This window comes from Micropterus dolomieu, linkage group LG02 (assembly GCF_021292245.1).
Source record: "Micropterus dolomieu isolate WLL.071019.BEF.003 ecotype Adirondacks linkage group LG02, ASM2129224v1, whole genome shotgun sequence".
Taxonomy (NCBI): domain Eukaryota; kingdom Metazoa; phylum Chordata; class Actinopteri; order Centrarchiformes; family Centrarchidae; genus Micropterus; species Micropterus dolomieu.
Genome location: NC_060151.1, coordinates 11,660,742 through 11,677,444, shown reverse-complemented (window position 1 = coordinate 11,677,444; position 16,703 = coordinate 11,660,742). Strand labels below are relative to the sequence as shown.

The 16,703-nt window shown below is 40.5% G+C and overlaps 1 protein-coding gene across 1 annotated transcript in view; it reads left to right on the top strand.

The window, feature by feature from the left end:
• The first annotated feature begins 3,298 nt into the window (after positions 1–3,298).
• Positions 3,299–16,703, top strand: part of grin2aa (glutamate receptor, ionotropic, N-methyl D-aspartate 2A, a) — a 136,174-nt gene continuing 122,769 nt past the window's right edge. Inside the window, exon 1 of the mRNA XM_046042992.1 lies at positions 3,299–3,808. Coding sequence (XP_045898948.1) covers positions 3,299–3,808 — 510 coding nt within the window. The remainder of the gene's footprint in view (positions 3,809–16,703) is intronic.

Sequence of the window (16,703 nt, the reverse complement as noted above, 5' to 3'; positions counted from 1 at the left end):
AAGCAGGATAGAGCTAGTCACTATAATGAAGTAAACATCTTTATACAGTGTAATATTTAAAATACATATAGTTTTTTTAAAGACAATATTCCATCGTTCCACTGAAAAATGAATATCAGTCCTATAGAATTTAATGATTTCACAAACTGGCAGTACAAGCCTTCATGGAAAGCTAGAGCTTTTGGCCAAAGGAAGATGCCAACTTTCTTAAAGAGACGCTAGGAATCCATTAGGCAGTGGTGGTTTCTCTGCAGTGAATGGACTGAGATTTGGATGATTCATCCTGAGGTCTGCTCTAACAGTGTTAATGCTCAGTTGGGCAGGGGGGACAAGCAGTTCTCGCCTTGTTTTAAAAACCCAGGATGACACAGTGAGCCCACATGCATTATTCAGCACACAATAGAGCCTTCCACTGGGGTCTCAATTTCATTACAGAATCACAAGGTATGACAAATCCTAGCCCACAGAAAATAATCTAAAACAATCATCATACTTACAAATAGTGAAGTCGCAGTTTTCACTGGCAATTGAAAAAGCTCAGAAGGCCAGTTAAACAGCATTTGGCAGGCGTAGGTGACACAGAAAACAATTTGGAATGAATTGCTTTCCTAAGTAGTTGGTTCTTTTTTAGTAGTTGGCTTTTTTTAAAAATATAAATCTACATTATCTTTGTACCTTAAAGTATATGTAACAGGTGCATACAGAGTGGTGTATTCACACAACCTGCAACAAGACCAAAACTAGAAATCACAGAGTGTGCACTCCTGCCAAAATGTACTATTTTAGTCCTACAAAAGATTTATACACTAAGTTTGCAACTACAGTAGATTAAGATCTGCATCAACATAGACAGATAGCAGTAATATACAATCATCGGACGCACATGACATGTTATTGCCATTCAAGAAAGTGCACAAGCTTATGGGAAAATAGCAAAAAATTTCAAATGTCCGATCATGCAATTTTATAAAAGCAGTCAAAGAGATTTTTGGTTTTTCACCTGCATCTAGATTTGCACCGAAAACTAAATACTTTGTTCAATGGCTCATGACCTAACTATCCACCCAATATGATAAAAATATTTTATTAATGTTCTGAGCTATACTGTTAACTAAGAGACAAATAGACAAAGAATCAGGATTGAAAACATCATGTCCTTGGTAATTATCATATCTGCATGAGTCCATTTTACTGGTTGATTAAGAGACATTGGTTAGCAACATGTGGATGTCTTGCTTTGTTTTTCACAGTGATGATTATATTAATGGGTGGCAGTTTCAGTTTGAGCCGTGTTACTTATGAACTTGTGATCTCAGTGCTTAAATCTGTGCTGGTTTCAACAGCAGCTTGATAAACGACAGCTCGTGTGAATCACTCATGCACCAATGGGCTCTGCACAATGCAAAAACACGCGGTCCTGTCAGTGAATCCATAAATCGTCAGCAGTGCGCATGGACACATTATGTGACCATATGTTTCATGCCCTTCTGATTTTGCTCACGCTCTACTGTTCAGCACACCTGCTCATATGCCTTACACATGATGATACACCTAGACACCTGCACACACACACACACACACACACACACACACACACACACACACACACACACTCACACAAACACAAACACAATGTTTTATGCTCTTTGAGCACTAGATGTCCAAGGAGGTCCAGTGAGTGTTATCTCTGTAAGGAGAGGGGTGGTGTAGATTGTAATCTGTGTGTGATGATGATGTCACTGTGCTCCTCTGCTGTGGTTGGTGCCGAGTAACAGCTGCTACCTTCTTACCAGTGATTTTATCACTGTCTCATATAAACATGCTCAAACATCCATGTACACACGCACACTCTCAAAAACTCACAAACATTTGTTTCAACTGAGGAAACCCCCCCCCTGGATCCCTCTGCCCCCTCCTGCAGTGGCATCCCAAGCTTTTTATAGCACTCCCTGGTTTAGTCTGTTCCTTTCAGCCATTATGTAATTTGTCTCTCACTTACCTCTGTGATACAAAATGATCTCTCTGTGTGTCTGGCCGCTTTGTATATAAGAATATACAAAAAGTATATGAGAATCAAATACATACAGGTGCAGAAATGCTCAAACCAGCATCAGCACCATAGGGCATGATGATTTCACTTAGTTCCTTGATGGCTGAGAAGACATTTGTATATGTCAGTTCTTATCATACAACTCCAACATTGTTGTGCTTGCAATATGTTGTCCTTCTTATTTGACATTCAAATAAATATTTCATTAAGGCTTATGGCATAGGCTACTACACCAGTTTATAGTTTAAAGATTTATTTACTGTCAGACCACTAATAAGTTCATGATGGTGGGGTTAATCCAGTGAGAACATAATCTTTGACTCATCTTTTTGATTCCTGTTAAGCTGAGAATGTTTTGTCCAAATTTGAAATATTAATTATGTATGAGCAAGACTTAGAGCCTACCACCATGCTAGCAGCTTTGTGAGGCTGTACTCGGGCACAGCGGAGCCTATGACTAAATGCTAACATCGGCATGCTAACATGCTCATAACAACAATGCTAACATGCTGATGTGTAGCAGATATGTTTACCATGTTCAACATCTTAGTTAAGCGTGCTAGCATGCTAGCATTTGCTAAGTAGCACTCACCACATACTATGGCTGAGTCTGAAAGCAATGCCTGATAGTTTTGCTGGTACTTGGTCATAAATTAAAGACAAATACAATTTTTTTCTTGATGAAGGAGCTTGATGAAAAGTTAAGTGATCCCTAATGTAGCATTCACCTTATGGCCATCATGAATCTCTGCACAAAATGTCACGTAAATTAATCCAATATTAGAGATATTCGAAACATTTCAGTCTGGACCAAAGTGGTGGACAGACCAACAGACTGAAAGATCAACATTGATGTAGAGTCATGGCGCTATGTATATTGCTAGAAGCCGTTTCCCCATATGATTCAACTCTATAATATGAAATACAAATTGCAAATGTCTCCCTGCCTTATCCGAACAACACAGCTTGCTCCTGAATCATCTGATCCCAATAGTCGTGACCAGAAAGTATATACTTGTTAGTCATCTTCTCTTTCTCTCACTCTCTCTCACAACTTCCTCTCAAGGCCATCTCCCTCCCCACAAGGTTTATGTGTTTCAACCTAAATGTGTGGGCTAAAAGAGCGGTGCATTAACAATTTATCTCCCTTGTCTTTTTTCTCTCTGCCATCATCTTTTCACACTTCTCTTTCCCATCCCCTTCTCTCTTTTTGGTCTGTCTTCATCTGTTTTCCCTCATCCTCTCTCCATGCAGGGGATGAAGTGGTTTGGCAGTATGTCCCTCAGCAGCAAAAGGAGTAAGAGGAGGAGTAGAAGGAGCAGCAGCTGTAGCAGTGGCAGTGGTAATAATAGTGTGCTGCTATCCCTGGCTCTCCTGGTGGCGGTGACCCTGATTGTGGACCCTGTAGCGGCACAAAAGCAGCGAACTGGCGGCGCTTCAGAAAAAGTGCCAGTCCTGAACATTGCGGTGATCCTGGGACGCACACGCTACATCTCAGACCGGGACATCCGAGCGCTGTGGAGCAAGGAGGACCCCATCGACGTCAACGTGGTCACCCTGCTGGTCAACGAGACCGACCCTAAAAGCATCATCACCCACATGTGTGATTTGATGTCCGGGACTAAGATCCATGGCGTGGTGTTTGGGGATGGCACTGACCAAGAGGCCATAGCCCAGATTTTGGATTTTATGTCCTCGCAGACACTCATACCCATCCTGGGCATTCATGGAGGGTCGTCCATGATCATGGCTGATAAGGTATGGAGCAGTGTATGAGGATCATGAGTGGATGGGTTATTGCTGGAAGAATGTTTGGCTACATGGATGTTGTTGATGATTGGATGAAGCTGTGCAAAGCATATGGAGATGGAGTAGACTGGATGTGTGAATGGCTGAAGTGAAGTGATGATTTAATGATTGCTTTGATTTTGAGTAATTTGCCAAAGGTTCTGGCTTTGCATCCTTGCTGAACTGAGCAGCAAAATCGAGCACACAATCACCTGTCAACTTTTGGTTGTTGGGGCTGCCGAGAGCCTCTAAAATGGGACTGATATCTTGTCATTCTAGCAGACTGGAGGGAAGACTTACCAGTTAGCTGCACCTTTCAAATATCAGTGTGGCTGTTGACTAGAGAAAGAAACACAGAACCAGGCTAGCATTAGTGTAAAGAGATAATGTGGGGGAAGTAATAGGGGGTAGGAGGATGAGGTAAGTATCAGCAGAGAAGCTTTGGAAGAAGGAGTGGAAGGAAAGAGTGTTTGAAAGGCAGGTGGAGAACAAACGGAAGGGAAGAAGAAAGGATGACTGAAGAGGAAAAGGGGAGGCTGTATGGAAGGAGTGGGTGTTAGTATTTTGGTTAACCACGACTGCGTGATGCAGTGAGCTGTAATCTTGGAAGGCTCCATTCATCATGCAGGATTCCCTCAGACAAGGTGCAAGAGTACAGATTGATTCTCACAATGGAATAGGTAATGTCCCTCGCCTGGCAATCACTTTGAACTGTGAATAGGCACACGGGACTGTGTATTCATGAGGCAGTGTTTAGCTACCGGGATTCATCAGATTCACAATGGGGATATTCGTATCTGTGTTATTTGCCCAGAAGATCAAAGAAGGCTTATCATACAGTTTAGACTATCCTTACAAATGATACTAATAGCATTTTGAAATATCAGTGTGTCATTATCATTGTCAAATTATTGACAGATACAGTACCTTGGTTTAATTATTGTAAACAACTGAAACCATGTTGAAGACAAGTGCTAGTATGTTTTATCCAATGGTATTGGATATTGGATATTTCTTTACTATTAAAATTACTCCCACATGTTCGCAACAACCTACTGCCACAAGTGTGTGTTTGTCTTTTCTTTCAGTTCGCCTGCAGTGGATAAATTCCTTTTCTTTAAACCTTTCTTTTTCTTCAAGATCCACCAGTGCAAGAAAATCACAAATCTTTAGCTCCAGTCGTGCTGAAAAAATAGCATTCTTCCTCCTATTTCATGCCATAAAGAAATCTCTCTCTTTGGCGGTCCAGCAGATTTCACACGAAATCTGGCCCTGTGGCCCACAATAAAACATTACAGAGTACAAAGTTCGGTAGAGGCTGTAGAACCTCTCAGCGACTATCTTGTTTGTTTACAGTAAATATACAAATGTCTTAAAGTTACTGTGGTAATGGTTTATTGATCCTGTAATTCTACATGTGGCACCTTTTATAAGTGGAGGGGAAGTGAGTAGGCGTTAGGGGGGAGGGCAGAAGAGGAGGGAGGATGGGAGTGTTGAAATAGAGGGGGTGGAGGGGGGAAGCAGAGAAATGAAGGGGTGAGGGATAATCCCTCATCTTGACCAGAGGCGAGGCTGAGCAGGGGGGAATTACAGAATGTCCTGATTGGCACCTGCCACACACCAGCTATTTCAGCAGCACACACACACACACACACACACACACTCACACACACTCACAGACAAACACACCACATGTCCCCTGTCAGTATGTGTCATTGAAACAGCAGCGATTCAGCTCCTTGACAGCGGGAGTGAGGAACAGATGAGGAGAAAATAATCCACTCTGAAGTACTCAACCCACCACTTTGTCTTGCCTTTGTTTTCTTTCTCTCATTTTCCTTTACCTCCCAACTTGAATGTCTATATGTGCTAACTTCAAGCCATTTAAATGTGTTTTGGAAATAATCACTAGCTAGGTTTCAATCCAAATGTAACGCAAATTTTAACCGAATTTTGAGAAGATCTGTGAAAGAAAATGCTAAATAATGCATGTTTCCATCCATTACTGCAATATAAATATTGTTTATCTTGATGAATTGGTTCATCAAGATAAACAGCTCGTGGTGCTATTCCAGTCGGGTGTCATTAAAACAATGAAGAGAGTACAGCAAGATGACGTAATTAAATGACAAAACGGTGAAAAACAATGTAGAAAATGTGAAGGTAATTTGGCATTTGTATTAGTTTTATGTATTTGAGGAAGGTTACAGTCTCCTCATCACCCCACTCTAATATGATGTTTTTGTTTTTTCCCCAACCAACAGTCCACATTCCAAGGGTGTTCAGTTTTTAACAATATAAATCAGAAAGCAAAAACAAACACTCACCTTTGAGAAGGTAGATTCAGCAAATGTTTGACATATCTGTTTAATAAAGAATTTAATATATTATCAGAATTGCTTTAGATCAATTATCTATCGATCAAACAATCAATTATCAACTAACCATTTAGCACTAGCACTATCGTCATACTTTTATCCCTATGCAGCTGAAATACGTTTTTGGAAATAAACTTTAGTCAGTCAGTCTGCCTTGTCTCTCCCTCAACAACTTTACATGTTAGACTGCACAATTAGAGGTCCTGGCATCACTTATTTATTTATGAGTCAGCAGGATAATGGCTGTGGTAGTTTTAAGTGTGTGATAACCACCCCCCACACATAAATACAACAGTTAAATCTGTTTAGTGAGAGCTGCAGTGTGTTTTCCTCTCAAACAGGGATTAGGATTCTTCTGGTGTCCTCTGCAGTATGCTCCCCTTGTAAACTTTACATAGTCTTTTACCCTTCTTTTACAGTTTATGTAACTCCTCACCCTCTGTAGGTTAAGGTTTTTACGGTACCCTCTGAAGTATAAGTAGCGAAGTCTGCCGCCTTGTTCCATGCAGATTTTTGCTAATCCTCATGTGAAATATGAGGAGAAGCTCGCCTCCAATGATTATGCCTTGTAAGACCCTCAGTGTGTTTGTCTTTTCACGATTACGCCTTCATACTTGCACTGTGTGCATAGACGTGTGTGAAATTTCCCTGCGTATATATGCTCTGATGCCTCAGTGTGCACTGAATATACTTTTACTCTGTGTGTGTGTGTGCGTGCGAGTTTCCTTTGGACCTCACTTAGAGGCTAAATCTCTAGGTGCTGATGACTTCCAGTCAAAGCCGTTTCCACATCATCCTCTCTAGAGAATACTATCTGAGAGCTTCCCCATTTAAAAAAAGACCCATTTTATGCCTCATTTCCTGTGTCTTTCCGTACTTTTCTGCTTTTCTTCTTTCTACTTATGTTGTTCCTCCACCCCCTTTCTACCCTTCTCTAGTTCGTTCATTCTTGCTTGTTAATTAGATGAATGTTGCAGTAGCTCCCTCTCTTAGTCCCTTCCATACATCGCTGAGCCTTTGTTGAATAATAATGCATCACTTTCTATATTGCAAAGAATACATTATTGATTGAGGAAAGAAATGTCTTCGCTTGCTGCATACTCAACAATTCAGCTTGAAGGTGCCATCCTGGCAGCTCCTTCAAACTGGATGGGTAGAAAAAGGAAACAAACTCAGTTTGTATAATTTTGTTTTCATTGCTGATATCCCTTACCTTCACACTTTTATATTTGTATAATTTTATTTATTTTTGTCTTTTTTGTGTTTTTGTTGCTTTTGTTCGCTCCTTCCTCTCTTGCGCTTTTCTCATGCCCTTACCCGCCGTAATTGTGTGGGTGGTTGTCTGGCCTGGCTTGTTGATTGGCTTCATGTAATTCTCACACTAAATGGTTATTGACTTGCTCTGTAATCAATAATGGCAACTGGATCATGTTGGTCACGAACGCTGTTCGCTCCGTATTTAAGTCTGCGTTAGTGTCTTCCCTAACATAAAGTTGCCTATTGACATGTCCCGTCTGATGTGTCTGATATCTTCTGTAGCTGTTTTCTTTTCTCTTCATTTTCCTGTCATCATTTTTTTTAGCATGCCTCTACAGTTTGATCATGGTCTGTATGCACCAGGTGTGTTAACAGCAGCGATGGGAGATGTCCTTCTCTGTTGTGCTTCTTGAAGAAAAAACACTATGCTTCTGAATAAAACAAAAAGTGTTCAAAGAGTCGGAAAATATTGTGATGCTCTTTAATGTTTCTCAGCAGTGTAACAATGCAGGGGTGTGTGTGTGTGTGTTCTGTACGGTGCCACATCAGACTTGCTTTTGCTCCTGTACAGTGATGTCACCTCAGCTGCCACACACACACACACACACACACACACACACACACACACACAAAAATCATATCCCAAGACTCTCAGATTAGGTTTTGAACTATCAAAGAATTTGAAATTGTCACTTTGTCGTTTGTTATCCTTCAACAAAATCAAAGTGATTTTTCTGTAAAAGAGACATTGGTCTCTAATTGGGAATAAGTCACTTACGGTGTAACTGCACCCAGGGAAATAACATTGCCAACCAGTGGTGAGTCATAATAATAATTTATTTTATTCATAAAGCACTAGTGCAGTGTTACATCACAGCTGGGTGTGGTCACAACTTAGGTTTATACCTTTCAACCCACAGGGGTCAGTGATTTACCACCAAGCGAGATTCAGTGTGGAGTAACTCTAAATATTATTCTATATCTTCTCTCACTAGTTTGGCCTAATGCAACACAGACGCCAGACAGAAGAGAGACAGCTGAAAGCATTTTTACTTCATCCAGACATTGTGTTCCCGTCAACTTAGGGCTGGACAATAAAACAATTACAATAATTATCACGATATAATTGTTTTCAATAACAACATAACAAATGTTGAATAAATATTCAGTAAATGTTTAACTTTATTTGCTTGAATCATACAAAAATTAGGACTTAATTTTTTTATTAAGATGTTTATTTTGTTGAGGAAAAAGGACTGAAAAAGCATTTACTTAATTTTACTCATGCATATTTGTTGGCAAAGATCATTACTGTTTTAAATGTTCTACCTCAGACTTGTGAAGGGATCCACTGTTTGGCATCAAGTGTTGACCATAATTAAGAGTTTAAACCACAATTAACAATCAGGTTTCTTCAACTTTCACTCAGCAGCAAAAATCAGCCTTTAAACTCGAAAGAAATAATGATGTGATATTTATCGTGATAATTATCGATATCATAAGATATGAAACATTTTATTGTTTTATTGACATTTTTGGCCATATCATCCAGCCCTATGTCCTGCGCCATTATGTTGAAGATTATGTGGGTCACGTAAATTACAGTGACTGAGACGCGTGAAGGATTACCTGTGTATCGGTATGCAATATATCTAAATTGAACATTATGAAGCAAACAGCGGCAGATCTATGCTAATGTACCTGCTGCCCCTGCATTGCATCACTATTGGCTAAACAAAATGCCAGTGGGACACAGGATAGTAATATGGATTGCGCTAGCTAGTGAAGTAACGTGGCAAGTCCTATAACTGTAGTGTTTGAACTGGATATCATTAGCAACTGCTAGGCGATAGTGGTGTTAGGGGACTCCACCCAGGACTACACCCACGCTTGGGAAGGTAGTGGTTGCAATGTGGAACTGTACAGCTGCTGAAAACTACAATTAGCTCCTTTAAGAGTTAAAGAGGCTAATCCCAACAATTATATTATATTATATTATAATATACAATTATATTATTATTGTTGGGTTAAGAGGGGTGACTTACAATTTACATTTGGAACTGACTGGACTGGAAAGTTTAAAGGGAAACCCGGTATCAGCCACTGTTGCTCAATGTTTCCATTTAACTAAACAATGACGCACAAACACACATTTAGTATACACGAGTTGCAAGTGTATTTATGTAATGTTATTGATAGTGAGATTTGTCGATAGATCCCAGGATAATGAACTGTGTTTTCTGATCATGCATATTGATAAACTCTAGTGCTCTAATACTCCTTGTATTTGTGCCTGTGTGTGTGTGTGTGTGTGTGTGTGTGTGTTTCATGGCGGCTGGTGGTTGGTAGCTTGTGGCTGAAAAAAGTTTTTATACCAACTAAACACACACCCGATGTAACTGCCAGCATCAATATAGCTAATGCAAACATTTGTGTGTGTGTGTGTGTTGTTGTGATCAAAGGACATTATTCATCCATCCCTGTTGTTGTCTCCCCTCAGGAGGTATAATTACATGCACACTCTCACTCACACACACACACGTGCGCGCACACACACACACACACACACACACACACACACACACAGGACTCTCATGTTTGTTGCTGCCTGCTCATGTCAAACAGCAAATCAGAGCGGAAGGGAGGGCATGAGAGAGGGACTGAGAGAGTGGATAGAAATAACACTTTCTGGACATTTATGAGTTTGTCAAATTACTGTGTAGAGACGTTTGTTTTTGTTTGGCACACAAATGGACACGTGCCGCGATACTATTTGTGTGTACTTTATTAATATATTGCAAACAAAGGCAATTAGTATTTGCGTGTCTATAATTGGCTCTGTGTGTGTGTGTGTGTGTGTGTGAGCCCAGACTGCGATAATGACATCACTGGGGTGTTGTCAGATATCCTATTACTTCAGTAAGGCTGTCCTCAGTGAGATTCCTCCGGTCACCCTTTACTTTTTAGTTTGTTTTGTATTCGTGCCGTGTTTAACTATTGTGTGTGTGTGTGTGTATGAAAGCGTGTGTATGTCACTGTAAATATGAAACACTTATCTGAGCATGTGCGCAGCTACTGTATGTTGGAGTGTGTGCATTATTCCAATAGCTAGATGCAGTTGTCTCGCAGATGAGGAATGGCCTCTCGCTTCTCAAAAGGAATCGATTTCAATGAATATGTGGGACTAGAGGAAATAGAGCTGTTAGCTCTTTCTGTGAGTACATTCCCCTCTTTCTTCATCTCCCTCTTCTTTCTGGCTTTCAATAATGGCATCTGTTCCAAAGTATCGAAAGTTTGTATTTGTGCTACATAGTTTGAGCTGTACTGGCCCTGTGAGCCCCTCCTCGTCCTTCTCCTTCTCACAATGTCCATCATTCCTTCCTCTCTCAGGAGCTCCTCAGCATCAGCCTTAGGAACAGCAGCGGTGTTTACAGAAAATGCAGCAACATGCACGCTAACCCCCCCCCCACACACAAAGTCAAGTATTACCCACGCTTACAGATGCTTGCAAGAGGAGTACATTTTAACAGTGTCAGCTGTAGTCAGGTAGAGGAGTCAGGTCAGAAGCTGTAAAAGCCCTTTGCTGAAATAAAATCAACTGAATGGTAGCCCTGGCACGGTAAAACCAAAAGTTATGACCCATGCAATCCAAAGCATCTTTTCCACTCTTAAATTAATTGACAAAGGCTCAGGTTGAGCACTGCACACTGCAAATTGATTTTGATGTTGTACTGGTGTAGGCATTTACTTTACTCTAAATCTCCTTACATACTTCATCTTCTCCATTTTATCCCTCTGCTGTTACTTAGTGCTCCTTTTTTTTTTTTTTACCGTTGTCTTCCCACTGAACAAATCACACTCTGTTTTGCAGAAGCTGCTCGTGCTGTGAGCGTTGCTCTAATAACGTCCGGCCAATGCTCAGCATGCTTATGATGGGCGGCGGCGTGCAGGAATTGATGAGGCCCCCGTCAGGAGCATTTGCATAAGTTCAACACTTTCAAGCTGCTACATTAAGATCTATTCAAACAATTTGTTTAATGCTAGAGCCATTATTATCGTACAAATTTTTGTGTGTACCAACTAGGACGTATTGTCACTCTGTGTTGTCGTTACAAGGATAAACAAACAACAGGCTAACATCAGACTAATCCTCTTGTCTGTTGGTCTTGTGTGCTTTTGTGGTTTTGTGTATGAGCGATTGTCAGACTAATGTGTAAGTGCATTTTTGGGTGGGTGTGTTTCTCCAGTCCCCCCCCCCCCCTTGTTTCTTGTTGATTAACCTAAGTGTCTCAGCAGTAAATTGAATTTCTGATCTGCTTGACTCGACTCTTGTCAGCCACCGTAAGCCGACAGAAATACCCTACATAAATATAACATAAGCTTGGCGACCGAGAGACTGAAGAGGCACACAGAGAATAACATAGCTATCACAGCTTTGGAGGAGAAAATTTTGTCATCTCAGCTTAAGCCTGACTAATATACAGATAACACATGCATGCAGTTGCTGGCTGTGAAAGTCTTTTCATTCCTCATCTTTGTGTCACGAGGCAATTCAGCGTGGGTATTAATTTAAAAAGCTCCAGTTGCTGAAGTCTTCAAAGACACATTTCCTCATTTTCTGAATGTTGAAATTGTCTGATTAAATTGTCTACGCTCAGTTTTTAAGCTGCAGAACCTCAGTGGACCTTAATTCTTGGTGCATGCTGCAAACTGCTTCATTACGAGCGACAGCTACTTATTAAGTAGAAGCATCTTTCAGGAGGACTTGTCAATGTCAGTTATAGCAGAGGGAGAGAGACAGAGATTTGAGTGAGATGTGCATTTTTCAGACTGTTTTATTTTATAACAACCTACTGTCACTCATGCTCCTGAGATACATGATAAACATCAGCTAACTTTGCCTCTAGGGATGTTGACCTGATGGCTTATTTATGCTGACATAAATGTGTACTTCTAACACTAAATGCATCACTCCATTGATTTCATCCACCCTGACAATCAGAGGGGGAGTCTAGATTGACAGCTTGGTTATGATGGACAGCTGAAAAAGGTTTTCTGGTAGTGTTAGGGGTTGTAAAGTTACAACATAGGCCTGCAGCTGCAGCCAACTTTTCCAAATGTATAACTCCATATGTGGGCTGATCCCCAACAAACGCTGTGGGTGGTGTGTAATGAAAACGCGGTAAAGAAGACAGGGACAATGGAATCAACATGATTTTTTTTATGGTACATTTTAGGCATATAATACCTTTTTAGAAATAATATTCATCAGTGTGTGATTTAACATTGTTTCTATAGTTTGACCCAAATGTTATTCAAAGGTATATCCTGTCCACCCATGCTCATTTTGAAATTCTGCCTTTTCCATTTGAAAATTTGTTGGAATCTCATTCATACTGTAAAAAAAACAACTTTGCTTCTTCAGCTCAAGTGAAAGTGCAACAAGCTTAGAATAGATGGCAGAGAGAACATCTCAAAATGGCCACCAGTGTAGCTCTATTTTGCAATCAAATATTACACACACACATACAGTGCAAAGTGCCTTAAAGTGATGCTAACTTTGTCAAAAGGGCTTTGTCAGTTCAAAGTTTGAAGAAAGAAAGAATACTTTGTCTTTATCGACAGCTTTTATCTTAAACTCTTCCCCAATTGTCTTTTGCTTGTCAAATTTGGCTGGACATATTTGGTTAACAAATCATAAATATCAAAATGTATATATGTGTCCCAATGCAACTGTGAGTATTTTCAGTTTTTGCTGGCTATAGGCTGGTCTATTCACCTGCTGCATAAGCAAATTTTGTAGTTTTATGAGATTTCTTTTGACTTGAGAGCAATTTAAAAATGGCAGCCATGAAAATGAGGCCAGCTAGACTGCTCAGGGGTTTCGAGCCCTGACCCATGATTGGTCATGCTTAGTTATTAGGAATCTGTTATGAAGTTGTAAGGCTTTATTATGCTGAGTGGTGCAACATGCACAGACACAGGTATCGTCGCTTTATACTATATGCTCTCACATGTCACTGAATGGCTATTTTTTCTGGTCAAGTATAGTGTCTGTGATTACTGGTGCAGTCCGTTCTCCAGGCGTGTTTCTGCAGCGATTTTCTTAAAAGCCGCACATCGTCTTCCCTTTGAGCTGCTTTGGGATTTTCAATAAAAATCCACCGTGCTGGGAGGTCAGACAACAGTCACTTAGTTTACGTGTGATCCAATTAGAGGAGCCGTGAAAAAAATGGACTCCCCACACCTCAAACTTCATCTTGGAAAAAGAGGGGAAGATGGGGGAGAGGCAGATGATGGACAAGACAGGAGACATTTTTTTTTGTTGGATTTTTAGAGAAAATGCTTAAATAGTTCATTGTAAAATAGTACAAAAGGTTCAGCTTTCATTTGGGGGCTATAATTGTTGGGATTTTTGGGACTTTTTAACATGGTGCAGGCTATCAAACCAGCTCTTCCTGTGTAGCTTTCTTATTCTATCCTCATCTCCCCCTTTCATCTTCATTTCTCATCTAATCTTGAAAGTCTATCTGTCCTCCCTTCCCTCTTTCTTCTCCCATCGCGGCCCTGTTAAGTGTTTGAAGATTGTAGCGAGAGATTTCTCCTCGTATCTATTGCAGCAATGTCGAAAGGAGTTGGCAACAGCTGCACCCTAGGTTCCCTCCTCTGGGTTTGTGCTCACGTGCACAAACCCATCCACACACACACCGCACTTAACAAAGCTATGTCCCATACCCTCCACTGCTTTAGGTTTCAGGAACAGACTGTTTCTCCTCTCTCTTCTTTAATGGCACTGCTTTTTCTTTCTTTTCCTCAATTTCTTTCCCTTTATACTCCATCTATTTCTGACTTAAGAGGACACACAAACACACACACTGTACACACACAAGTATACATACAGCACACAGTCATGCAGAAATGCTGTTTCCAGATTACTCCGCAGTGTCTGCAGTGAACGAGCACAATCACGTTAGTGTAGGGCTGGCTTGCTTCTCTCGCCTTCTCACTGCATCCTGTGCAGAGCTCCTCTAGCGTAACAACACAGTGCCATTAGAATGGACCATAGTCTCTCCCTTAGCGTTTAGTGTAGCCTAGACCAGCACTGCACCATGTTGGGGGCAGTGAGCTGTGCTAAAAGACAGGGAACGGAGAGATGCAGGCAGTGAGAGTGACATGAATTAAATATCCCTCAGACGAGCCTCTTCCTTGTTTCACTCATCTCTCCATTATGATGGAAAGTCCCGTGGAGCATGAAGTCAACCTTAATTGTTCTGAAGTAGCGGGCTAGATGGGCACAAGGATGGATGGATGGGTGGGAAAAAAAGGGATGACTTGTAAGACTGTCCCTGTGTGACAAGCAGCGAACAAGCTGTGAGCACCATGGGGGGCTCTCAGGAAAATGGCATTATTCATGTTTTATTGGCACACTCAGTTTATTTGTCTCTCTCTGCCTCTCCCCCTCACTTTCTCAGTTTACATAATGTACAGCCAGCACTTTGCTCTTAAAACGTCAACTTTGAAGAAAAAAAAAAAGGATGCTGCATCACATCCATTAACATGAAAGACAACTTAAGAGGTCTTGTCGGGCCTGACAAGAAACTGGAGTGTCCTTGTGTCTGACTATATACTGAAAGCCACACATGCTTCACATCAGCAAACAAACTCAACCCTCCAGAAGTGAAAGTAGCAGAATATTAATATCCTCAGCTCATGCTTGTATCCATCTAATTGTGTGTTTTAAGTTGTCGCACCTAATGTTTTATGTGTTAAGGTAAGGTATGAAGCATGTAGTGGACATAGTTCGCAATAATTCAGTTTGACAGCTACATGATTTGTAAGTATTCTGCAAGACACTGTTACATAGTATTTTATAATGTAGGCTTCAGTGGCTATGGATGTGACCCTCTACATTTTAGTCTTTCTCAGTTTAAATGCTGCTGTGAACGACTGTTTGGAGAGGACTATTTTTAGTTTTCAGGTCATTTTCAACTTGTCTCAGCACTCTCGGTTCTTTTAACTGCGGAGTCCTTAATATGTAGTCCTTAAAGTGTCATGTCACATCATGTAACTGACGTAGTGCAGTGAGCTTTTCGCTTTCAGATTGTAGTGTTGTGGACTTGACTTTAAAGATAGAGGGAAGGGAATGGGGACAATGAAAGAGTGACTCAACAGCTTTCTCCTTGAACAGAGAGAAAGAAAGAAAGACGGAATGAGCACAAATGAGAGAGTTATAGAATAAGAAGTACAGAGAAATACTGCAGAGGCAGAGGGGCTTTTAAAGAGACAGTCTTTAATTAAGTTGATAGTGTGTGTGGTTATTAGCGATAAGGTTTTTGCTGAGAAAAGTCAGTGCGCATCCTACCCCCCGCATACTGTGATTACTGTATTCAAACTCTGCTAATACCAGCACTGTGTGACCCTCAAATCCATCCTCATGGTACTCAAGGTAACAAGGCTGCAGCATTATTATTAAGATGTTAAGAAATAATAAAATTAATACATTGAACATGTTTAGTCTGTGCTTCTTCTTTTTCCTTATAAATTGTGTCATCAACAAACAACATTTATAACTTTCCACAGTCAATCAACTTGCTCATCAGATTTTTGTGATAAATCGTAATATGTTGCTTTTCCAAGCAATTGATTTGGATATTAAACAATTACCAACATGCATTTTATTTATTTATTTATTTTATTTTAAAGTTTTAGATAAAGTATATTTTCAGTTCATGCCACTGAATGAATCTTTGAGATTTAGTCTTTTGCAGAGTTACTGTGGAGAAGCTAAGTGTGAAACGAAGAAAAAACTAGCAGAAGTATGTACGCAACTTGCAGAAACTTGAATTCTATAAACACTTCATGAACAAGCTCTAATAGAGCTTTTCACATATCATCACAATATTACAGCAAAGGTGTTAGCAATCAGCTGCCTATTTAAGCAGTCGCTTGGTCCTGGGCAATTTGCTGTGCAGTTGGTTCATTAGAGCTTTATAGCTGAATACATCTTGCCTGCTGTGGCTGGAAACAAGATTGATTAGAGTGATGAGACTTAACCAAAACAGTAAAGTTGTGGGCCAAAATAATGAACCATCCGTCGATCGTCAACCGCTTATCCTGCGTACAGGGTCGCGGGCGGCTGGAGCCAATCCCAGCTGACATCGGGGAAAGGTGGGGTAATAACAAACCAAAGGATAACAAATTGCAGAATCTAGCTATAATGTTCAGTGAGT